Below are 26085 nucleotides of genomic sequence, written 5' to 3'. Positions count from 1 at the left end.
CACAGGGGTTGCCTAAGACCATCGGAAAACACATATATAATTACATATTGTTTTGTGATTAATCACTATGCTTTAGTTATGTTCAATTTGTAACAATGATATTGGGGGTCACCACAACATGAGGAACTGTATTAAAGGGTCGCAGCATTAGGAAGGTTGAGAACCTTAAACTTTCTCAGGTCTAAGCAGGCAAGAAGTCACAGATTAGAAGAGGATGTAGAACTGGTAGACTCAGGCACCCTGCTGTCAGCAATAAGTGACGGACTGAGAATGAAGTAGGCCCAAGAAAAACTCCACAAGCAGATCAGTGCAAGATCATTCAACGTCAGGGTGGCCGGCATTTATTTGTACAGCTGACTGGCCATTTTATTACTGTTGACAATATCTCTAGCATTCATAACTATCAAATAAGTTAATGTCTCTGCAAGGGCTGGAAGACTGACAATCAGTCCAAACACTGGGCCAGCCGGACCTTCTTTGAAAACAAGAGTCCTAACGCTTAGTGAAATAGAAACATAAATGTAGTAATAGAACTTTCTACATATATTCTGCATATTCTATTTTAAAAGGCATTTCTGAAATGCTTATTCAAAATAGGTCTTCAACCATTTTGTGCACAAAAGGGTGGGCTTTTGGTTGTCCAGAAAATTCACAATTATGACCAAAATGTTTCCTAAAAAATGTTAGGCAAATATGCACACCAGGTGTATCTACTTCGAGCCTCAGCACTTCTGGAAAGGGCCAGGAAGTGATTATTTCAAGCTTGAGGACCGCTTGGTCTCTGAGGCCACCACCCAAGTCTGCCTCTGCAGCATGAAAGCAGCCATGATGCAATGTGGCCATGTCCCCACAGAAACTGCTTATGGACATCAGCATCTCAACGTCATATCATTTTCATGCCATCAAACAGTCTTCTTTTTGATTTTTTCCCCAAACATGTAAAAATGTATAATCATTCTTGGCTTGTGGGCAGTATAAAATTAGGCCAGCCCAGCTGCTGTGGCTCAGTGGTCGAGCATCGACCTATGAACCAGGCGGTCACCATTTGATTCCCAGTCAGGACACATGCCCGGGGTGCAGGCTCAATCCCCAGTGGGGAGTGTGCAGGAGGCAGTGGATCAATGATTCTCTCTCATCATTGATGTTTTTCTCTCTCTCTCCCTCTCCCTTCTTCTCTGAAATCAGTTTAAAAAATTAGTTTCTTTAAAAGCACTCAGCAAATCTTGAGTCATCTCTCTCTCTCTGTTGCCAAACTCAGCTTATCTGAGGCCTTAAACACCCGTCCACCTTCCTAAGTGCGTCTGGTGAGAACAGCTCTGCTTGGGAGCTGCTTCTGCCGCTCTCCCTAGAGTAGGGAACCGCCCTTCATTCCCAACTGCAGACACGGAGCCTGTTCTTTTAAACTGCCTCCACGTGGGTCCCTCTCCGGAGAGCCAGCCTGCCGTACACCCGGGAAAGACACCACTTGGCAGCACGGTGGGGAAGACAAAAGCTCTGGTGCAGGATATACCATCTGGCTCTGCTGTTTATTGTGTGACCTTGAGAACATTTCTTAGGAGCACTCGTGTCTCAGTTTCATACTTTTAAAAAAGGAGTAGTTCCATCAGTATTATTTATAAGTCTAAAAATACTCACTGGAAAAAAAGAAAAGAGCAGTTTCTAGAATAGCCAGGTGGTGGAAAGTAAATCCGCTGAAGAAGCCTTCTGAGTCTTCTCCCCTCCTATTCCGTGGGCCACCACCCCAGTTTATTTCATTCTTCTAGGGCCACACTGCGTTTCTCTGCTTCCCTAGCAGCCTCCTTGGGGTAGCACATTTCTTTCCCTTCTGGGGTTAGTTGCCCAGATGTAACCCTAAGTGTCCAAAACAAACAAACAAAATCCCTATAAGCAAAAATTTAGCCTTTGCCTATTTTCTGTTACATTTCCAGGAAAAGAATAGGTGACTATCTTTCTATGCAACTTTTCTGTTTCCAAATGTCTCCTCTGAGAACAAAGACTGCAAATTCACGAGAACACCTTGTGTGTCCAAGGTCTGTCCATTTTCTTCTGGTATGCTTCTCATAACAGACACCTCCAAACTCCTCCACCCCATATATTCCTTTAAATATATTTTTATTGATGTCAGAGAGGAAGGAAAAGGGAGAGATAGAAACATCAAAGGTGAGAGAGAATCATTGATGGGTTGCCTCCTGCACGCCTCCCCCACCCCCACCAGGGATCGAGCCCACAACCCGGGCATGTGTCTGACAGAAAATCAAACCGAGATCTCCTGGCTTGTAAATTGACGCTCAACCACTGAGCCACTCTGGCCAGGCTCCACACCATATTTTTGAATATGAATTGAAGTTACAAGGGGATGATATGGTATTTCTACTAAAAGATAGTATTTTACAATTCAGTTGCTGCCCGAGATGTGTGTCTTAAAGATACTCTTTATCTTCTGAACATTTTTAAAAATTTTATTTATTGATTTGGTGGTGGTGGTGGTGGTGGGGGGGGGGGGGTTGCATCAACTTGTTGTTCCACTCATTCATGCACTCATTGGTTGATTTTTTTAAAAAAATATTTTATTGATTTTTTACAGAGAGGAAGGGAGAGAGATAGAGAGTTAGAAACATCGATGAGAGAGAAACATCGATCAGCTGCCTCCTGCACATCTCCTACTGGGGATGTGCCCACAACCCAGGTACATGCCCTTGACTGGAATCGAACCTGGGACCCTTCAGTCCACAAGCCGACGCTCTATCCACTGAGCCAAACCGGTTTCGGCGATTTTTTTTTTTTTTTTATTTCAGAGAGGAAGGGATAGGGAGAGAGAGATAGAAACATTAATGATGAGAGAGAATCATTGGTTGGCTGCCTCCTGCATACCTCCCACTGGGGATCAAGCCCACAACCTGGGAATGTGCCCTGACTGGGAATCGAATCGTGACCTCCTGGTTCATAGGTCGATGCTCAACCACTGAGCCACTCAGGCTGGGCTGAATATTTTTAAATAAATGAAAAAACATTCTTCAAATAGAGATAGGCAGTGGTTTGCTCCAACATCTAATATTAATAGCTCTATTAACTTCTTGACTCATTTTTAGTTTATTCTATCCACTGTCATACTAGCTTCTTTCCCACAGATCCTGTTGTTTACTTGAGTTTAGACTGTTTGTTAGGGCAGAATGCTTGGATAAATTCCCAAAAGCAGATATTGCTTCTGCTTCCCTAGAAATTAAAGCTGAAACAAGTGTGCTGCCAAGATATGTCCTGTGTTTATACTTAGTTGAAGAAAATCTTCACATTTGATTTATCCCCTAGTTAAAGTGACTTTATATATATTTTAAAATATATTTTATTGATTTTTCACAGAGAGGAAGGGAGAGGGATAGTCAGAAACATCGATGAGAGAGAAACATCGATCGGCTGCCTCCTGCACACTCCATACTGGGTAAGTGCCTTCAACCAAGGTACAAGCCCTTGACTGGAGTCGAACTTGGGACCCTTGAGTCCATAGGCCGACGCTCTACCCACTGAGCCAAACTGGTTAGGGCTAAAGTGACTTTAGGTTCAAATTTTATGTTTACCAATCCATCCTTTGAGATGACATCCTTAAACTCTATCCTTCCTCTGCAAAAACAATGGAAACGTTGTTATAAACAGAGCAGGCTCAGTCCTGGCTGCTCTGGTTAGGGCCCTCGTGGCTGACAGTGTCTTCAATGTGTTGTGACTTACATGACTGGGTGATTTTGATTATAATTTCTTTCCAGTGTATTGATCAGTGCTACTTTGGGGAACATAAATATCTAGGGCACTAATTCTAGATTCCAAGGGGCCCTGAGCATTGGAAGGGTGAGCAGCAACGTGTGGGGCAGGACTCAGGGTGACCAGCTGTTCCAGTTTACCAAGGACTGAGGGAGTTCCCAGGCCTTGGGATTTCAATGCCAAACCTGAGAAAGTCCTGGGCAAACCAAGATGAACTGGTCATCTGAGACACCATTGGTCCTACCCACTCACTGCTGAAAGATATACCCTAGAGAGGGGGTTCAGTAACTAATCAGTGTGGAAGGAAAATAAATGTTTAAACCATTCATCTGTGTGGGGAGGAACATGCAAATCACCAAAAGTCTGCAAACTGTAGTGCATGAAAACTCTACATGACCCTTCCCCAAACCACCGAGGCACGGGGACAAAGTGACTAATATTTGTGGGGTAGCTCTACAGGGAGCAGAAAAGAATGCACTTAAACCATTGTATCCACATAGAAGATGTTCCCCAATGGATACAAGAATGCCTTAGCATCAACCTATCTACTGTTGGGAGAACCTAAAAGGAAAAAGAACTGTGTTATTACAATGTTAACTGTATCTAAAATCCCCTCCCTCTACTGCACATGTGCCTTGAGAGCTCTTCTTCTTGTAAAGTGGAGCTAATAGGAACACGCGGGGTCTTATGAATGGAAGTGTGTGTGTGTGTGTGTGTGTGTGTGTGTGTGTGTGTTTGAAGTGCTTATTTAACATTCTTAATAAATGGGCAATGTCGCCAGAAAATATTAGCTCATTTTATGGAACATCCTAATCAGCCAGCTGTTTGATCTCTCTGACTCTCAGTTTCCAAATATACGCAATGTTAGGATTGGAACTAGTGCTCCCCAAGGCTCCTTCAGCTCTAAATGCTGTGATTAGGATGGTTTCTGCTCAGAATAAAAAGGAAGCTGTTTTTTACAGGAACCTGCCCTGGGGAATTACGTTTAGATTGAGTACGTGCAGGGAAAGTCCAAAATGTGGTAGGCTAACTGACCAGAAATAAATCAAGAAGGCTCGGAGGTGAGGGCAGTGAGCTCAGACCAAAGTCCTAGGAGAGTAGAGCCCAGATGGGAGGCGTCCCACCTGTCCAGGAGACCACCCAGCACCTCGCAGGACTTCTGGTCTGGTGGGCAGTTTTCCCACGGGACACGAGAGAGCCTTCAGCCTGTAGAACCACACAAAGTTCAAAGAAGGAGCCCTGACTTGAATTGAGGAGAAAGTTATAGGATTTCAATGAAAGGAATTTTTGAGGATTGGGGTGAAGGAAGGGGTGGCTATGGAAGAAATAGCTAGAAAGTTAACTGCATTAGATGATCTGAGTATCTTCAGCTTGCTGTAAAGATGATCATTTTGTCCTTGGATATGTTCACAGTTACATTTCGATGTTTCAAATCTGGCTGAAGATTACAGGGCATGGCTATCATCTATCCACTCTCTGAAAATGCAGTGCTTAAAGTGGATGCAGGGTAAATATATCTGAGGAAAACCTTTTGCCACTCATGGTTTTGTTCAAAAGCATCTCCGAAAAAAAAATGCCACACACTGTGTGGGTCAGTAGAGGAAAAGAGAGGCTTGTAAGTGGTCTGGCATTGAGAAGCCAGACTAAGAAATGGTTAGTTAGGGAAGTAATTAATACTTGCTGCTTTGGAGTTAGCTTTCTAAGATTGCACACTGTCTACTCTGAGACTCGGGGGTGGGAGGGGGCAGGGAAATCACCCCAAATCTTACCAGGGTCGTTTGCTTCACCAAATGATAGGGTAACTCCAGCAAAGAAGCAGACTTATAAAAGCCCAGATTGGTCTTTATAGCAGAGGCCTCTGCTATTGGGCTGTTCTTTTCATTTCTTTGGTGCAGAGTAAGACACCCATTTGGTAAGTGCATGGATGGTGGGCCTCAGAGTGAAGCACAATGAGCTTGGCCTTGGGAAGCATTCCCAGGATGAGCTTTGGAAAGACCGAGGGAGAGAGAATAGGAGAACATTGCTGTTGACCAGAAACAGAAAGGGCATCAGGAAATGTCCCGGGAAACCTGGGCATGGCTAGAAGATGCTACCTGCAGCGGACCCTCAGGATTTGGCAGGATAATCTAGGCTCTCTCACTCTCTCTCTCTCTCTCTCTCTCTCTCTCTCCCTCTTGGTGGGGTGGGGGGGAGAGGGAAAGAGGGAATGATGATTTGCAGCTGACTGGGAAGCAGCACAAAGGGCATATTAAAAATTATTTCCATCTGACTGAAGTCAATAAATATTTATTTTTTATCCTATTGGATGCTCACTAATTGGGCTGCTAAATAAATAAATAAATAAATAAATAAATAAATAAATAAAGGCCCAAAGTGATTATAGCCCAGTCAAGGTAATATGGTACATACATTCATAATCATAATACGAAGAAGACTATAGAATGACATATGAGGGTTACAACAAAGGCTACAAGGGTGTACAATTAAGAAAAAAGATCAGGAAGAGCTTCCTAAGTGACAAGCCGCTGAATGCAGACCTATCAAGGTCATTATTTAAATGGGAGAGAGGAGAGTGGCCCAAGGACAGGTAATGACACGCAGAAAGGACCGCAGGCCTGGCAGTGTTTCTGGAGTGTCCTTTTCAGGGAAAGCAGCGGTGGGAACTGGTAGAGGGTAATGCTGGTGATGCTGAGGTGTTATCCAATAGGGAGATATTGATACCCAACATGCCTCACTGAGATGTTCATACTGAATAATTCAAGAAGCTGTTGAACTCACTGAAGCTTTTGGGATCGAGAAGTTATTCTGAGAGCTATGCCTTAGGAAGCAAAATATGTCAAGGGTGTCAGAATGCTTTGAAGAGGGAGACCTGGGCCCGAGAGAACACTTGGCAGGGTCTGGGAATCTACTTGAGAAGCCGGAAGGGCCGAGTGAGAGCAGGAGTGATGGGAGTAGGGAGGGTGCCGCTCATCAGAAACCTGTCACAGACAGAATGTGCAGAATGTGCTGATGAGATACGGGAGCCTGCGCCAGGCGAAGCTGGCTCGCTTGCAAATGGCCGTGCCAGTCACGGGGATACTGGAGACGTGTGTCGGTGGGGAGTAGGGGCGGGGGGACATGTCGGCAGGTTCCCAAGGGAGCTGCAGGCAGAGAGATCCTCAGACAGGGAGAAGGGTGGGAGAGGGCCTGGGAGCCCAGAAATGGGGCCAGCTGTGGATGGAAACGAGCTCGCCGAGGGAGAAAGAACAGTAAGAGCAGAAAAGCAAACTGAGGAAGAACATAAGGGGGATGTTTACTGAAAGCTTACATTTCCCTAATTCTGAATTTCACTGAGAAGAGTGGCTCTAAAATCAACTTTTACCCAAGACTCAATTTAATAGTTGGTAATCAAAAATCAGATAAGAACAGAATTATCCAGTTAAATACAAGTTTCTCCAGGAGGGAGTATGCAAGCTGTACCCTTTGGCACAGTTGGCAACGTAGAACCTCTTCTTCATAACGCTGCAAGGGGTGGCTCAGAGTTCCAGACAGTCAAAGGGCGGACCAAGTGTCACTCAAGGGCTTCCATCTTTGATAATCAGTTCGTAGCACTTTGACCTCATCCGCCTTTCTAAGTAAAAATGACTTTAGAAAAGAGCAGTTCTGTACTTTGCCTTGTAAATAGGGGACAGAACACTGGTTTAGAAGTAAAATGATCAGGGAGGAGGTTGTAGAGCATTCCAGAGCATTCTGGCAGAAGGACTTGCATGAATCAGGCAGGGTAGGTGGGAGGGGCACATTTGGGACCCACAAGCCATCTGGGAGAGCTGGAGTGCAGTATGGGATGGGGTGCCTACTGAGAGAAGGCACCGGAAAGCAAGGGGCCAGGCTGTAACGAGCTCCCTGTGCCCAGTAAAGGGGCTAGAATGTCACGCTGGAAGTGACAGGGATCCATAGGTTTCTAAAAAGGAGAGAGATATGATTGCATGGTCAAGGTGCCATTTTTTTAAATTTTTATTTTAGAGAGAGAAAGAGAGAGAGAGAGAGGAAGGGAGTGAGAGAGAAACATCAATTAGTTGTTCCACTCATGTATGCATTCATTGATTGATCCTTATATATGCCCTGACTGGGATCGAACCTGCAAACTTGGTGTATCTCAATGACACTCTGATCCACTGAGTTACCCTGCCAGGGCTCAAGGTGCATTTCTATGAAGGTCATCCTGTCCCTGTGGAGAATGGGTTTAAACAGGCTGAGGATGGATCCAGGGAAAGTACTTAGAAAGAAATTAGACCCTTATAGGAGAGAGATGGAGAGAGACGGATGGCAACCAGAAATAGAGAGGAGGCCAAGAGCAGATCAATGGGGAGGAGGCTGAGAGCAGATCCAGCTTATTGATTGTTGACTCCATACCTGGCACCTTGCCAAACATTTGCACACATTGCCTTGCTGTTTCTGCCAATAACCCTATGAGCAGGGTGCTGCCAGGCCACCTCATCTCTGTGGCTTTCACACATGGGCCTTGCCTATGTCATGCCTGGTCCAGCCTCGCTCACTCAGCCACAGCCACCAGGGCTGCTTTTCTGGCTCCTGAACAGGGCACTCTTGCTCACTTAGGGCTTTTGCAAGCCCTCGTCCCTACATGGAGCCTCTTTCCCAAGTGCATAGCTGGCTCATTTTCCTATAGGAAGTACTGTTCATGTGCTAATTTCACCAAGAAGCATTCCCTGACCCACTCCATTTAAAAGATAAATTAGCCGTAACTGGTTTTGCTCAGTGGATGGAGCGTCGACCTGCGGACTGAAGGGTCCTGGGTTCGATTCCGGTCAAGGGCATGTACATTGGTTGCGGGCACATCCCTGGTAGGGGGTGTGCAGGAGGCAGCTGATCGATGTTTCTCTCTCATCGATGTTTCTAACTCTCTATCCCTCTCCCTTCCTCTCTGTAAAAAAATCAATAAAATATATTTAAAAAAATAAAATAAAAGATAAATTAGCCCTGGCCAGTGTTGCTAGATGGTTAGAGCCTTGGCCCACACACTAAAGGTCAAGATTCCAGGTCAAGGGCACATACGTGGGTTGTGGGCTTGCGGGAGGCAACCAGCCCATGTAGCTCTGTCCCATTGATGTTTCTCTCTTTCTCCCCCTCCCTCCCTTCTACTCTCTCTGAAAAAGCAATGGAAAAAATATCCTAACGTGAGGATTAATGACAACAACAAAATAAATTATATATATTTATCTCCTTTATAATAAAAGCCTAATATGCTAAGTGTCCAGTCATTTGGTGGTCCATTCAACCAATCAAAGCATAATATGCTAATGATATGCTAAGACCTCTCAACTGCTCGCTATGATGTGCACTGACCCCCAGGAGACAGACACTCCAACCAGTAGGTTAGCTTGCTGCTGGGGTCTGGCCAATCGGGACTGAGTGAGACGTGCTGGACACGTCCTGGAGCCCTCCCATGGTTCCTCCCTGGCTGGCCAACGTCCCACGTCTCTACCAAGCCCCTATCGTGCACTGGCAGGGTCCCTCAGCCTGTCCTGCACCCTCTTGTAACCTGGTACCCCTTGGGAGATGTTGGAGAGCCGGTTTCAGCCCGATCCCACAGGCCAGGCCAAGGGACCCCACTGGTGCATGAATTCGTGCACCAGGCCTCTAATATATATTCCTTTCCTGTATCAACCTGCATTTTCTTTATAGCACTTACCATAATTTCTAATTATCTTCTCTGTCTACTTTTTATCTGTGTCTCACTTCTAAAATATACTTCATGAGAGTAGGAATCTTATTTGTGTGTTTTTTTTCAGGTTTAAAAAGATAATATATTTAGATCTTTATGCCAACTATTGTAATAAGTGGTTTCCATATATAAACTCAATTCTCACATGCATTCCAGGAGACCGTACTATTACAATTCCATTTTACAGGTGAAAAAACTGAGGCATGGAGAGATTAAGTAACTATCCCAAGGTCAGGCAGCTAGTAAGTGGCAAAGGCAAAGCTGGGACCCCACTCTTAAGGACAGCCTGTAACATCAACAGTCCTCTCCAGGCTGGATTCGGTCTCGTTAAGCCTGGGAATCTCCGCCCGTAAAAAGGAGGCGGGGGATCTAACTGTCAGCCTCTGCCCAGGTGCAGGTGAGAGCACAGCTCCGGGGTCATCTCCACGGTGGGCAAGTCCGGGAGGCAGAGGCTGGGGGTCGCTCAGTCTTCTTATTTGTCTTATTCACTACCATATCCCCATACCAATGCAGTTCTCATGCTCAATAATAACAATAACAACAATTATAAAAATGAACACTTAAAACATGTGCTGGTCCAACTCATGTAAGCCTCACAGATTTGATATAAATATTATTATTGTCTCTATTTTATAGATGGAAAGCTGAGGCCCCCAAATTAGGCAGCTATCCAAGGTCACACAGCCTGTCAATGGCTGAAGAGGGATTCAAATGCAGGCAGTATGGCTCCAGGGCCCATGCTTCCAACATCTATGCTACACTGATACCCTGAGACTGTGCTTTACAATGTCAGGCCATAGGATGGTGAGGGAGTAGCTAGGATTCCAACCTGGTTCTCTTCACACTCCAGGGAAAGGCAAACCAGCAGGGATCGGGGTGCTGAGAATTAAGGTGAGAGAGAAGCCAGTTTGTAGGTCTGAGCTAACAGAGGATGGTGTTGAATTCAGGGGCACACAAGGTGAGTGTAGGAGCTGACGTCTGAGCGTGTAGAATTTGAGGTGCCCATTGCCCATGCCCTCTCCTTTACTGTGCTTTCTGCTTCTTAGCAGGGCACCTTACTCAACCCCTCTGATCCCACCTTCACATCTGTAAAATGTGGACTTAAGTTCCAACTGGACAAATTCTTGGGAAGATTAAGCTGAGGTAATGCAGACCCACAGGCAGACGTTCAATAAACATTAGTTTCCTCATCTTTCCATACCTCTGCTCACATGAAAAAAGCCAAAAGTTCAACAAAAGCAATAGTTTTAGCAACAGCTGGAGAGAGTGGGAAAATGGGCTAAATACCAAGATGACAAAAGGAACAAGAGAAAATTATTCTTGGGTGGGTCTAAGTATATAATCATCCCATAAGCTTAATGAGACTTACAATTAGCTAAGTTTCATCTTTTGAACACTTTTACTGAAATAATTAAATGAAGACTTTGTAAAATTAGGTTCAATTTTATGTAAATATATAACATTAGTCTTACCTCTCCTTCCCCTAGATCAGTGGTTCTCAACCTTCCTAATGCCACAACCCTTTAATACAGTTCCTCATGTTGTGGTGACCCCCAATTTCATTGTTACAAATTGAACATAATTAAAGCATAGTGATTAATCACAAAATCAATATGTAATTATATATGTGTTTTCCGATGGTCTTAGGTGATCCCTGTGAAAGGGTCGTTTGACCCCCAAAGGGGTCGCGACCCACAGGTTGAGAACCGCTGCCCTGGATGTTTCCTTTTATTCTTATTTCTTATTAGGTATATGCAATATTTGTCTTTGGACAAGTCACATATTTTAATTTTAAATTTTTTCGTCTGCAAAATAGGAACAATAATTCTCTTACAGGGTTCTTATAAAAATTAAAGGAGCTAATATACAAGAAATCCTTTTGCAAATTAAGTACCATCCAAATATAATAAAGGAACATTATTAAAAATGTGTTTATGAGGAAAAATGTGTTTATGCTCACTGAGTTCATGCCACTTCCACAGAAGCAGTTCAATTAGGATTTTCCAAGTTAAATAGCTCAAGTGCTTACAGCTATGTATCTCATTAAATCAGCGACTTTCCACCGGTGTGCTGCCAGACCTTTTTTTAATAAGTCTTTATTGTTGAAAGTATTACATATGTCCCTCTTTTTCCCCCATTGACCCCCTCCAGTCCGCCCCCGCCCCCTCCCGCCCCTAGCCTTCAGCACCCTATTGTCTGTGTCCATGGGTTATGCATATATGCATTCAAGGTCTTTGGTTGATTACCTCCCCCCCTCCCCCCAGCCTCCCCCACCTTCCCTCAGATTCCGCCCTCTGTTCCATGCTTCCATGTCTCTCCGCCAGAATATTTAGTCGGGGGGCACTGCCCTCTTTTCCCTTAAAATTGTCAAATAAAAAATGACAACAACCAATACAACAATAGCCGTCTGTTGTGAATAAATAAAAATTATACCTATATTTTGGTCAGATTGGCAAAATATATAATATTTTTTGGTGTGCCGCAGAATTTTAATTAGTGTATTTGCCATGAGGTGAAAAGACGGGAAATCGCTGCATTAAATCTTGCCCCTCTGATGTGTGCAGATGGTCGGGACAACTCTGCCTGCAGGACAGGGAGCCATGGTGCAGCGCGCTGTGTTGCTGTCTGGCCGGCATCACCCTAAGTAGCCAGCCATTCCCCACTGGAGCCTGCCCCTGACCTCTAGCTCTAGTGTGAGAAAGCCGCCCAAGAAAGGCTGGCCGGCACGCTTCATCCCCCTGATTTATTTAGGGATAGGGATCTGGACCCAGCCTAACAAACCCGAGGACTCCCCCGAGCTATTGCTAAAACTCTCAGGGAAAAGACTTCCCTTTCCCCCAGAAGTGCCCTCTGTCAGAACCAAACAGCTGAAGCTGCTTCTGGCCATTTCCGACACCCTGTGGGAGAACCTGCTCCAATGAGACCTCCAGGGACAGAGGAGAGAGACAGGGTGGCCAGCCCGCCCAGTCTGACATTCCTGAAAGACCCATTCCCAGGACCCACCCTCAGACCTGGGCAAACAGGGATGGCTGGTCTCCCCACTGAGAGATGAGCTGCCAAGAAAAAGTCCCGAAAACATTGTTCCAACTTTGGATCCAGCTTTATTCAGAGCCCATCATTGAACATCTTAATTCTGTGACTAAGTTCTGGTGTCTGTAGAAGCAACTTCGAGTTGCACTTCTGTCACTTGCAACTCAAAGAGTGACAACACATTCCCAAAGAATGTGCACATATAAACAAAACTCAAAGTTTAAAAAGCAATATAAATCAAAGTAGAAAGCATGCTATTTTTAGAATTGAAAAAAAATGAGGAAATGTGATCATGTGGTCACTTCTGAGGTTGAGATAGTTTATTTAATGAAGGAACTTTGAAAAAATGTATACAAAGTGGCAAAAAGGAAGAGAAGCAACTGAAAACATTATGGAAGAAAAACATCATGGCATGAGAAAGGTCAGAGTCATGCATGAGTGAAAATCCACAAGAACAAACTTAGGGAGAAAAAGGAGCTGAAGCCAAATCCTGGAGCAGCCCTGCCTGCTCAGGAGAGAGGGCCCCGCCCTGAGTGGCACAAGAGGACAGTGTAGCCATGGGAAGGGAGAAAACCAGAACACCCGAGCTTCCGCAGATGCTAAACAATCCCACAAGACTTGAGGCAAAAATCTAAATAGCCACTGACACCCTGCCCTGGAGCAGCTAGGGAAAAGAAAATGCTAGAGGAACAACCAGAAAAGATAGGGAAAATGGGCCTTTCTCAAGGTGACATAGGAGCAACAATTACGAAGTTCTGAGAAGTTAGAAAATATGTGTGCACCAGCTTTGGGGCGTGCGGGGGGAGGGGGGTACTGCTGGCAGGGCAGGATGTTTGTATTGTGAGTCAAAGAAGTGTGTGCTCCTGGGTTTCCTTTGAGAATACGGCCAGAGGGAGGGGTCTAGACAATATGTCTGTCCACCAGCCACAGAGGACAGACTGACAGCCACTCTGTCTGGCCTCCCTGAAGAAGGAAGTGAGGCTGGGGCTCCCAAGGGACTTGTTCTGGCCCCACCATTTCTATTTCTAGTGCAAAATGGGGAAGGCCTAAGGGTTGAAAACCAAGGGGGCAGCCATTTTCTCAATAGAAAGGCAAGGTAAGAGCAGCGTGAAGACACTCGATTTAGTGCTACCTCTGTAAATGTCTTTTTTGAGTCCCACCGATTTTAAACGATTTTCACTTTGTTTTCTGGTATCTCATTATCGGGTACTAACAGGGCTGCGCTCACCTGCCTCCCTGGGGAGGTGGTCTCTTGGCAGAGCTCTCACCCCCAATCTCCTGCAAGGGAAATGGAATGTGTTCACCACAGGAAATGGGCAACTCGGAGTCCAGACTCCCCAGCACTTTCAGCTTCCTAAGAATTCCCGATAGCCGAGTGCTGGGTGTGTATGGGGTCTGGACATTGCATCTTCTGTAAGGAAAAGCATGTGTAGGAACAAAAGGGTTCTTCCTACCGGGGCCCTCGTTTTGTAGCTGGGAGATGCGAGGTTCCAAGAGGAAGCCAGCGTGCTACGCCGAAGATCTATAGCAAACATGGTTTTCTCTCCTGTGCTTTTCTAAGTATCATTCTTGGTCTCCCACCTGGTCTATTGGATTAGTGCTGGGAAAGGAGAAAGGGGCTAAGGAAAAAAGGGGGATGGTGAAAGTTTCTTTCTTCCTTCATTTTCTTACACTGATTTGACATTGATAAGATTGACCGTCCCTTCTGTCAAAGTAATCGCAGACACTTCATGCTAAACAAAACCCATGTTTTTCTTTTCTTAAAAAGCGACAATTCAGGCTTTGCTAAGTTACGAAATGCTTTCGTCTCAGTATGATAGCTAAGGAAACACATGGCTAGGACCAAACTTTTGTAAATCTGAAGGGAACAGTGAAAATAGAAAGGGGATAAATATTTAACTATAAAAATCAGCCTCTAAGTACCTAATAATCTCAAATTCAATGTCAACGATGGAAAAAAACACGGGAGAAGGAGGTCGGGCAAAAGACAATGTGCAGGACAAAAGCCAGCCCTGGTCCCCAGGCCAGTCACCCGGGACTCAGAGCCCAAACACAGTATTTCCCAGAGGTCGCTGGAGTGTCTGTCGCCCAGCAGGCCCTGCCCTGCAGCTGAGAGCACCTACCAGTGTTTCCAACTTGGCAGCCGCCCAAAAGGCAGAACAATGATTGCCTTTCTCTTGCCATGATAATGCTGTCGAGTTCATCAGAGATCCATTTTGTATTTTTCATTGAGTTCAAAGCATGCTGTTTCCTTCAGGAGAAATCCTATTGTGTTTTTTATAGTTTTAAAAATAGTTGATCTACTCGATTAGTAAAAGTAGGAATATTTTTGATGAAAAAGAAAAGAACTTCTCCTAGAGCCTCATTATTTAACTGAAGTAAAAAAAAAAAAAACACCCCACAAATATATATACATACGAGTGGCCCAGTGCATGAAATTCATGCACATTAAAAGGGGATTAGAGGAAATATTTTAATATTGCTATTTGCCCTTTCTCTATAATAGAAGTGTCAGAGATGAAAGAAAATTAGCAAAATGTATATGAAAATCTTCCTCCTCTCAGAGTCTGGGGCACACCGCGTGACCCAAAGTCAAGTCCCTGCCCACCCGTGGTGCCTCAAAATCACATGAGACCCAGATCCAGCCTGCCCCACCCTCATTGGGCCAGATCCAGACCCGGCTGGCCCCACCCTTGTCAAGCCCCGCCGGGCAGGTGGCATGGCCTGAGGTCCCCTGTCAAGCCCTGCTGGGCAGGGAACACAGCCTGAGGTCCCCCGGCCTGGGCTGGGGAGGGGGTGCACCTTGAGGTCCCCTGTCAAGCCCTGCCGGGCGGGGGCATGGTCAAGGATCCCCATCAAGCCCCGTCAGGCAGGGGGTACAGCCTCAGGGCTCCCATCAAGCCCCACCTGGTGGGAGGTGCAGCCTCAGGTCCGCTGTCAAGCCCCACTGGGTGGTGGTGGGGGGGGGGCGCAGCCTTAGGCCCCCTGCCTTGGCCCAGCGCCACGCAGCCTCAGGTCCCTGCTGATTGCTCGTTAAGGCTCATTACAGGAACTTGGCCTCCGCTGTGGGTGCAGCCATCTTTGTGATGGTGTGGTGGTCAATTTGCATATTCCCTCTTTATTAGATAGGGTTGTGAGTGTGTATATATATATATATATATATATATATATATATATATATATTTTTGTAAGTCTACACCTATGATTTGGTATAGGCATGAGTCCATATATTTCTCAGTTTACTGGGAAACAGCTGTGGTACCATAGTAAAGCCTTATACTTTGCCTTTCATTCATTCATTCATTCATTCACTCACTCACCTAATATATATTTATTGAGCATTTACTTTGAGCTCTAAACATTGAGGGCACAGGAGTTAATAAGATAGAAAATGGCCTGACTTCATGGAGCTAATGCAGAGGAGGCCAAGAAGAAACTCATGCAAATAAGTAGATATGACAATTCCAGAGGGTGATAAACTCTTTGAAGGAAAGACAGGGTGGGGTGGTCAGCTCAGAGGACATCAGGCTGACAAGAAGGAGCCTATGCCTGTGGAGAGGTAGGCAGGAGAATGGGCGAGAAAAAGGCCCTGGGGCTAGAGCAAGTTTGACAAATTTGGGAGAAAGAACTCGAGTGGGGATTGAGAACAATAATATCTATTGTGGTAAAGACTTCGTAGGATGATAATTGCAAGAGAACATGATGAACTGCAAAGCAACACCATTGAAAAGTATTATCTGGCTGTGCTACAATATTGTATTATCACATAAAAAACATCATTCTGCTTTTAGAAATGGTTAGGGTGAGCACTGTGTGCTTTAGTTTTCATCTTCTACTCAAATGAAAAGAACCGGCTCTTGAGAAGCCCTTTCAAGGGTGGCATCACCGTCACGCCAAATACGGAGCTCACATACCTGGAATCCTATTGAGCGTCACCCAGAAATGCTCATCAGGACTGAACGTGTCCTTGGACCACCGGAGCAGATCAACAGCCCGTGGGTCACGGAGAACAAAGTTGGAAAATTCTCTTGACAGAGCAACATAGGCGGAGCCGAAGTAAATGGTGAGGTTATGGGGAGGGGGCGGCTTCAGAGCTGCGGTTCTTATCACATAGGAAAGCTCTTTGCCCAGATGCTCTCGGTGGACATATTTAGTCCGTCCAATAGCATGAGCCGGAGGCAGCACCCCCGGGGTAATGTTTTTCCCTTTAAATCCTTTCAGATACTGAATGATCTCCTTGTTGGTTTTCAGGGGGAAGTCTTGCCCACAGGTGTTGATGGCATACTTCCACGGGACCTCGGAGGCCACCAGGTCTTTGATGCAGTTCAGGTCCGCCTGGAGTCTGGAGATCCCACCATAGACAACCGGCTCCATCTTGGAAGCCAGAAAGGCATTCGGGAAGCAGCTCAGCAATCGCTCCACCGCATCTTTAAATTCAGCTGCTGCCTTTTCGTCCACATGGACGCAGTAGACATTTTGGGGCATGTAAACAGCTCTGAAGAGCCTTACAAAGGTATCAAAATTGTGATGGATGACCATTATGTATGCCAAAGGGAACCCAGCCTCTTCTTTGGATAACGGGGCCGTGATGTAGTGGCTCTGGGTCAGATATTCTCTGCAAGAAGACTTCTGATAGATCATCAGTTTGTCTCGCCACAGGAAAGGTGTTTTGCCTTTGATAAAGGATGCGCAAACTTGAGTCAGCATCAGAGTGTCTGAATTATTCAGCCTCTGGAAGCCTTGCTCTCCCCCAAATATGAACACATAGAACACGATAAAAATTATGACACAAGAGACAGAAACTATAAAAAGGCAACGCATCGATGAAGACATGCCTCACCGAAGAGCAAGATTTCAAAGACGGTGGAAATCTGTCAGTCTTTTCCCAAACTTACTTTTTCCTCTGAGTTCTTATTTTGGTACATGCTCCAGCCATTTCTACCCTGAAGGAGACGCTGGGAATGTATTCAGTTTCATGCCGGGAGTCCAGCTGCAGGCTCCGTCCCCATGCTGACATTAGCAACTGATCCCGCCTGGTTCTCTGCCTCTCTCAAAACGCCTTTGTCTAAATCCCAGCAGCAGGTTCTTAAGCCCAGCCTTGCTCCCTCCCTCTGCTTCCGGGCTTGCATCTGCGAGCTGTTTCACTAAAACTCTGCTAACTGCTTTCCCCTGCAGATTTAGTTTCTCAGATCTCTTTTCTTCCCTTTCCCATTCCCCCGCCTCTCCTTCTCTCCCCGCCCCTTGTTATTGCCATTCAGGGAATTAGCACAGTGAAAGCCAAAGTTGAAATGATGTGTTCTGGCAGGCAGGCGTTTCCTGCTAGTCATCCGACTGGCTGCGGCACTCACCCCTCTTGCTGCTCGGGGCAGTGATCCATACGTAACCTGGTTGCTCGGCTCTCCCAGTGTGATCCACGGGGTATAACGTAGCCTCCACTCTCAACTACGCTGCTTCAATGAAAACAAGTAACTGAGGTGACAAGGAAAATAAAGCTCATCCCTCCTGGCTCCTCCATAAAGCTTTCCTGCCCCGCCCTACCGTGTTCAGCTCCAGTCCTGGGGGATCTGAACGGCAAGGATCCTGGCCCTGTGACTTTGAGATCAGGTGACAGCGCCTCTTCTCCCCGTTCCAGCATCCACCGTGGGGCCTGTCACAGAATGTCGGGGTCACAGGAACAAGTTCCGAGCTTCACACCCTGATCTAGATGAGACCTTAAAGCTTTCCTTGAATCCTGGCCACAAGTAACAGCTCAGATTAGGGAACCTTGGGGCTATTCGGGTTTTAACCACCCAAAGAGCATCATCAGACACTGTTCCTGCCCGGTTAAGCTGCTCAACCACCTAGTCCTAGGAGATGAATGTTGGTTTCCCTATTTGCAAATAATAGTGTTTTGGCTAAGGAGTACCAAGCTCTTCCACTTACAGCGGTTCTCAACCTGTGGGTCGCGACCCCTTTGGCGGTCGAACGACCCTTTCACAGGGGTCGCCTAGGACCATCCTGCATACCCGATATTTACATTAAGATTCATAACAGTAGCAACATTACAGTTATGAAGTAGCAACGAAAATAATTTTATGGCTGGGTCACAACATGAGGAACTGTATTTAAAGGGACAGAAGGTTGAGAAACACTGAAAAAGGTTCTTTTCTTCCACCGGTCCCTTTTGCACCAGTGCTTTTTAAATGTAGATTCATATATTTTACTTAAAATTACTCTGAAGCACCAGTTCAACTACTAAATGCCTTCCCATTGCTCCTCATTGTTTATCTGAACTAAATGCCTCAGTGCCTCCACCCTAGTCTCACAATGGAGACTGAGCCCCACTCCACCCCATGCAGAAATCCTGTCCTTTAATGCACACTCTCTCCTTCCTTTTGACAAGTCTCTGCCCTGCTATCAAAGAACTAGAACAATACAGGTGTGGGGGTTGCCTGCTTTCAGTCAGCACCCACCCCCACTGAAGGGCACAGGGCGCCCTGAGCACACCGCCTGTTTCCTTCTTCTCACTGTCATTGCTCCCACTGCGCATTCTCCCAGCTTGGACATTCTTTCCTCTCTGCCTTTCCTCTCCTCCTTCTTTAAGACCCATCATAAATACACTCTACATAGCCTCCACCATTGGATTTGTAGGCAAAGTGGAAAAAGAAAATGCAGCCATTATGTGGGTAAAGCAGATCAATCTCATCCATAGTGTTTCTAAGGAGTAAAGCCAAGAGAACAACTGAAAGTTCAGGATAACAGAAAATGCAATCCCAAGCTTCTCTTTTTCTAAATAATTCCTTTAAATATTAGGTTATTGTATGTTCTATTTCAAAACAACAGAGAGTAATTTCAGTCTCTAGTTTGGCAAAGCCTGTTGACTTAGAATGAGTGTTAAAAATATTTATAGTTTGCCCTAGTCACTTTGGCTCAATGGTTAGAGTGTTGGCCCGCGGACTGAAGGGTCCCGGGTTCTAGGCCAGTCAAGGGCACACCTCAGTTGCTGGCTTGATCCCCCAGCCCCAGTCCGGGCATGTGCAGGAGGCAACCAACTGATGTGTCTCTCTCTGTCTCTGTCTCTCTCTGTCTCTCCCCTCCTCCCTTCTACTCTCTCTAAAAGTCAATGGCAAAATGTCCTCCGGTGAGTATTAACAGAAGAGAAAAATATATATTTGCAATTTGACCAAGTGCTCAGTATACAGATACATAAGTTAATTAGGCCAACGGGGCTGTTTACATGATTATTTCCAACTGGCCAATAATACAGGGTTCAATATATACAGGCATCAACAATGTTTCTATAGTAAGAAATGTAGCCGAAACCGGTTTGGCTCAGTGGATAGAGCGTCGGCCTGCGGACTGAAAGGTCCCAGGTTCGATTCTGGTCAAGGGCATGTACCTGGGTTGCGGGCACATCCCCAGTAGATGTGCAGGAGGCAGCTGATCGATGTTTCTCTCTCATCGATGTTTCTAACTCTCTATCTCTCTCCCTTCCTCTCTGTAAAAAATCAATAAAATATATTTAAAAAAAAAAAAAAAGAAATGTAGACACTGGACAAATTAAGAACTTTTGTATTCAGTCCATTACTTCAAAGGCATTGTTTGTGTGCTGAAAATATACCTGTTTTTCCTCTCTGCCCTTTCAGCTGTCCTTGGGCCAACTTTCCCCACCCTCAGGTTCTGTTCTTAAGAAATCCCTGTGGGAGAACTTTTTAAAAACCTGTTGCTGCAAAGAGCAAGGACACTACCTTTCCTTCCTCATAGGCATCGGGTCTGCTTGTCTGAAATACACCCTATGCAATGTTTTTGCTACTGAGACTGAGCGACTCGGCCTCCCAGCCTGCCTTTGGCTGCAGGCAAGCACAGGGTTGACTCTCACAGCCCTGACAACCGCACCTGCCCCTGCTCTGTAAGCACCTATTCCTGGACTAGCTAATTATTCTGGCTAGACATGTTTAACCGCCCCTCTCCTCCACCCCTCCAGGGCTACTCTTCATTCCATTTAGAAGTCTTTACTTTTTGTGCACTTTAAAGACCTTTTTCCAGTTGTGATACTATCTAGAGCACGGTTCCAAAATGAAGAGGGTGTCCTTCCTTTGAAATGATGGGAGACTCAGATCCCAGTGAAATAAAGAGATAATCAAAGGGGAGGTGAGATAGAGAGTCCTCCAACATTGGGCCCCTCCAGGCTTGTGTGTGAAGGGGCAGGGGAGCAGACACTGGCCCCTCCAGGCTGTGTGTGAAGGGGCAGGGGAGCAAACACTGGGCCCTCCAGGCTTGTGCGTGAAGGGGCAGGGGAGCATACACTGGGCCCTCCAGGCTGTGTGTGAAGGGGCAGGGGAGCAGACACTGGGCCCTCCAGGCTGTGTGTGAAGGGGCAGGGGAGCAGACACTGGGCCCTCCAGGCTGTGTGTGAAGGGGCAGGGGAGCATGTGCCTGGTGCTGTGAGCCCTAGAGGAGGTGGGGGAGCCACGCGGCTAGTGTGCTGCCAGCCAGGCTGTCAGGCCTGTGAGGGAAGCATCAGGCGGTGGTGGAAGGCCTTGTGTTGTGCTGAGAACTTGGATTTCATCCTGCTGCCAAAGGAGCACCAGCAAAGACTGTGGGTGAAGGGCTGCTCCCCGGAAACATGTGCCAAGTGGAGGAGGAACAGGAGCAAAAGAAACCATGGTGGGAAAGTACACGGCAGCCCATATATATGTATAATGCACACATTAATAATAATGAAAATATTAGATGTAAGTAAAGCCTCTGAAACTGTGAGGTAAAGGTGCTACCGACTCCTTAATTAATAGTGTGCCCTAGAAACAATTCCAAGGCTCTAACAAGGCTTTTAGGCCTGTAGATATTCACAGAACATCAGATACTGCATACTGGTTGAGGTTTTTCTTAAATAAACGAAGATAGGGGAAAGATTTAAAGTCCCAGGGACATTATGGAATTCATGATTGGGAATTAGAGGAAAGTCTAGACTTATTTTTCCAACCCCTCAACTTTGTAATGTGGAAGTATGTACATTACCATATTTATACTATTAATTTACCCATTTATATGTGTTGAATGAATGAATGAATGGAGTCCACAGCGCCCTTGGTTCCAGGTGCCCCTGGGTAAAAGAGCCTCAATCAGAATTGGGAACAGAGCAACTGGTATCTCTTATTTTGACAAACAATAACTCTGAACAGGCTAACCAGATAGATTAAATGACCGAAAACACACAACTTTTAATCAAATTTCTGGGGGAAACCATTAAAAATGTGTTTCTTTTTGTGTGTCAAGAAAGGGTTGTCCACTAACTCCCACAATAATACTCACAGGGCCTGGTGCAAGTCACTCTCCACCTTTCACTGGTTATGTGACCTTAGATCCTGTTTGCTTCGCCTTAAATAGGATGTTCTCTGCAGTGCCTCCCAGCTTACGTGAGCTATGTAACGGTATGTGTGAGGTGAGTTCATTAAGCACAGTGATGGAATTCAAGTGTGAGTATGGCCCCTGTCCTGTGGGCCTCAAAATACATACAACAGAAAATATAACCAGCAAAACAGGAAAGACTATGGGTAAGTTCCAAACCCGAAGTTATCTACTAAATGTCATGGGAGGTCAGAGGACAAAGATGGTTAGAAATGGAGCTTGACTGATTAGAAAGGGCTTCGCTGGTTAGATTCAGACACGCAGAGCGTGCAGGAGGCGGTTCATTTGGAGAAATCATAAGAGAGCAAAAACACAGAAACAGGAAAGCAAAATAGAGAACCTTCCTGGGAAGAACTGTTGAATCGGAGCTTCTCAATTCACATGGCACCAGAGAAAACCATTCAAGTCAGTAAGCCATCATCTCAAAGTGCCAGGCAGGGTGAGGGCGAGCTCCGGGAGTGCCGGACGTGGGCCTCCTATTCCTATTACAGCCCCGCAACTCGACGGGGCCTGTGTTCAACGCGTGTTGAATGGGTCCAGAATCATCTGGGCATTGGAAAGTGCAATTTTCAACTACAAAGAAAAGGAGTGTTGAAACCCATGTCTACATAAGCTTTCAATTTATATATTAGAATATCATGGGCTAAGGCCTCCGTGATTTTTTTCCCTTAAGCCAATTTCTAGTTATGCGGAAGTATAGTTTTACTGTGCCTGTAGGTTTTTTCATCTCTTCCCTTTCAGGGTCCGCCTACAGAGACCTAGCTATAAACACACATGAGCACTGACCTCTATTCGCACCTTCCTGTGCATCTTACCTTTGTTTAATTGCATGTACTAATTCAAACTTCATTATTCGTTCATAATTGTTCTGGGACTTGTTTTTCCATTCTCAATTAACTGCTATTCTTTAGTTGGGAAAGAAATGGAGGGAACACAGGCTTGAGCAGAATCACTAGATTTATAATGTTAAATAACAGCAAAAAGGTCACTTGAAGGACTGGCTCTGGCAAAGTTTGTTGAAGTAGCATCGAGAGGTTAAGTAATATCTGCAGAAAGGTTAGGTAAGTGAGGTGAGATTCTATCAATTCTTGGGCTCACTGATGGTTGTTTCTTGAAAAACCATTTCTGTGTGGTTTGCTTTGTGATTATAGCATGTCAAGTGACTCTGCGAGTCATGCTTAATTATAAAATATCAGGATTAATTTTCTCCCTTGAACTAAGAATAATTCACCAGAAAGGACAGCCACGTGAGCAATTCTGTTCTGTGTAGCCCGATGGTTTGTAGATGGAGCCTTCTTTTCTTCTTTTTTTAAAATAATGATGACCGTGATGTTGAAGAGGAGAAGGAAGGAGACATTTCCAAGCACACCTTTAACTGAAATGATAATTCTCCCATAACTGAGTGCCCTCCAGTGGGGGTCCCCGGGGAAAACCCTCCTTCTCCTGGGACCGAATCATTTTTACTTTCTATACCATTCATCTAATTAGCAACAGAAGGAGTTGTTGTCTAGATCACAAAACCCAAAACATTATTTCAAATTCTCACCTTAGAGAAGGGGAAAGAGTTGAATATACAGAATTGTAAAGGCCTAGGTGGCAGGTCCGGAAGGTGGTCATGCTAGATCATATCCTGGTACTATGAGCTGAAGTGACCTGCATCTGAGTTTGATGTAACAACGGTATCATGGAAACACTTCCCGGTTGCTAAGAAAGCTAAGCAAATACTTGCAAAAAACAGTGCACAGATTCAAATAGGCACATTCAAAGCACGCACAGATAGGCGACAATTTTCTGGCAGCATAAATGTAGCAATTAGAAATATGAAGAACCTGAAATTTAGGGCATTAGAAAATGAAAAATAAATTACCCAAAATAAGTCACAGCCAATTATCATTTCAAGATGAAACTTACCATTAAATTTACATGTGGAAGTTAATAGCTTAACCCTAGCAGAATAACTGACTCTATTGTTTTACCAAAACATTGGTTTTTAAAATTATTCAGCCAAACTAGGGGTGTCTATGGCTTGGGGACAAGAATAGTTTAGATTGCCCTGACCAATTTGCTCAGTGGTTAAAGTGCCAGCCCAAGGACTGAAGGCTCATGAGTTCAATTCTGGTTGAGAGTAGGCTTGATACCTGGCCCCGGTCGGGGGGTGTGCAGGAGGCAACTTATCGATGTGTCTCTCTCACATCAATGTTTCTCTCTCTTTGTCTCTCCCCCTCCTTTCCACTCGCTCTAAAAATCAATGGAAAAAATATCCTTGGGTGAGGATTACCTCCCCCCCACCCCACCCCCCAAAAAGTTTGCAAACTTCTGTTTAACATTTCATCACCAGAAAGGTTTGTTAAAAATACAGCCCTAGCCAGTTTGGCTGAGTGGATAGAGTGCCGGCCTACAGACTGAAGGGTCCTGCTTCAATTCCAGTCAAGGGCACATGCCCAGGTTGTGGGCTCGATCCCCAGTGTGGGGCGTACAGGAGGAAGCCGATCAATGATTCTCTCTCATCATTGATGTTTCTATCTCTCTTTCCCTCTTCCTTCCTCTCTGAAATCAATAAAATATATTTTTTAAAAACTAATTCAAAACCCTTTGTGCTCATCAACACAGAACTGAGTGCCAACTGTTAAGGGACTTGTCATCTAGAGCAGATAAGGATGGAACAGGCCCTGCTCTGACAAACAGAATGTATGTTACAACAGGGTACCAGGAAGTATGAATGACAAAGCTGACAGCTGGCATTAGGGGTTATCACCCCCACTTGCCCAGTGAGGAAACAGACTCAGAAGGTCACTGCTCTCCCAGGGAACCTTCCTGCCCAGGGTCACTGAGAAGGGCTGGCCCAGGACTTGAATGTGAGCAGCTCTGCTCCTGAGCATTTTGCTCTCAGTCACTGTGCCATCCTGTGCCCAGAAATGTCTAGGCCGCAGCACCCAGATCCGCTTCCCGGAGAAAACATGAGAAATAAGGAGAGCTGCTCACATTCAGTAAGACACATGCATTCGTTCTCCAGCACTCCGTTTCTTTCTCTCACATTCAATCAATAGACTTGTGTTGAAAAGACACCTAAGCCTGAAGCACTGTGACATTTCTTTTCCATTCCTGCCAACATATTTTCTTTATTGTTCAGAAAACCATGTGGACAAATCTTTTCCTTCCAGCTATTACTAGAATTGACTTCCAAATTTCATCTCCCCAGCTCCCTCTTCAGGTGATCACATTTCTGCATGGTCTAATCCAGCCGTGGGCAAACTACGGCCCGCGGGCCGGATCCGGCCCGTTTGAAATGAATAAAACTATTGGAAAAAAAGAGACCGTACCCTTTTATGTAATGATGTTTACTTTGAATTTATATTAGTTCACACAAACACTCCATCCATGCTTTTGTTCCGGCCCTCCGGTCCAGTTTAAGAACCCATTGTGGCCCTCGAGTCAAAAAGTTTGCCCACCCCTGGAACCATCACAAGCAGAGGGCCTGATCCAGGGGACACCTTGGCCCATGCAAAACTGGGTTCCAGAAGCCCTGGCTCTGTCCACAGTGCTTTTCCTAAGTCTCTCTTGATTAGCCTAATTTGAGCATGCTGCCTGTTTTCTTGCTGGGGTCCTAATGCTGTGGCAGAACGCACGGGAGAACCATCAGCCAGCACTCTGAGGGAGGAAAGTTTAACCTTCTTTCGCAGATCTGCTAGTCCAGGGGAATTCCGGATCCAAAGCCTGAACTGAACTTGTGGGGAGGCTCTGACCTATATACCTCCTCCTGTGGTGGGTCCCTGAGGGTCCCCACAGCTCAGCCTGAGTCAACTGTGGAGGGCCCTGGGGTTAGGCTCTGCAGCTCCGCCCAAGTCAGTCAGAGTGGGGAAGTAAGACTAGTTTTTTGGTTTTTTTTTTAAATATACCTTTATTGATTTCAGAGAGGAAGAGGGATAGAAACATCAATGATGAGAGAGAATCATTGATCGGCTGCCTCCTGCACACCCCCACAGGGGATTGAGCCCGAAACCCATGTGCCCTTGACTGGAATCAAACCTGTGACTCATCAGTCTGTAAGCCGACACTCTATCCACTGACCCAAACCGGCTAGCAGGGGTGGGCAAACTTTTTGACTCGAGGGCCACAATGGGTTCTTAAACTGGACTGGAGCCGGAACAAAAGCATGGATGGAGTGTTTGTGTGAACTAATATAAATTCAAAGTAAA

General features: G+C 45.5%; 1 protein-coding gene across 1 annotated transcript in view; it reads right to left on the bottom strand.

Moving 5' to 3' along the window:
• Positions 1-17335, bottom strand: part of GCNT2 (glucosaminyl (N-acetyl) transferase 2 (I blood group)) — a gene marked incomplete at its 5' end in the record, with an annotated part of 83353 nt that extends 66018 nt beyond the window's left edge. The window contains one exon of the mRNA XM_081085604.1: positions 16417-17335. Coding sequence (XP_080941730.1) covers positions 16417-17335 — 919 coding nt within the window. The remainder of the gene's footprint in view (positions 1-16416) is intronic.
• Positions 17336-26085: the final 8750 nt, after the last annotated feature.

The sequence above is a fragment of the Myotis nattereri genome (assembly GCF_964212035.1).
Source record: "Myotis nattereri genome assembly, chromosome: 3".
Taxonomy (NCBI): Eukaryota; Metazoa; Chordata; class Mammalia; order Chiroptera; family Vespertilionidae; genus Myotis; species Myotis nattereri.
This window is presented reverse-complemented; position numbering and strand designations above follow the sequence as displayed.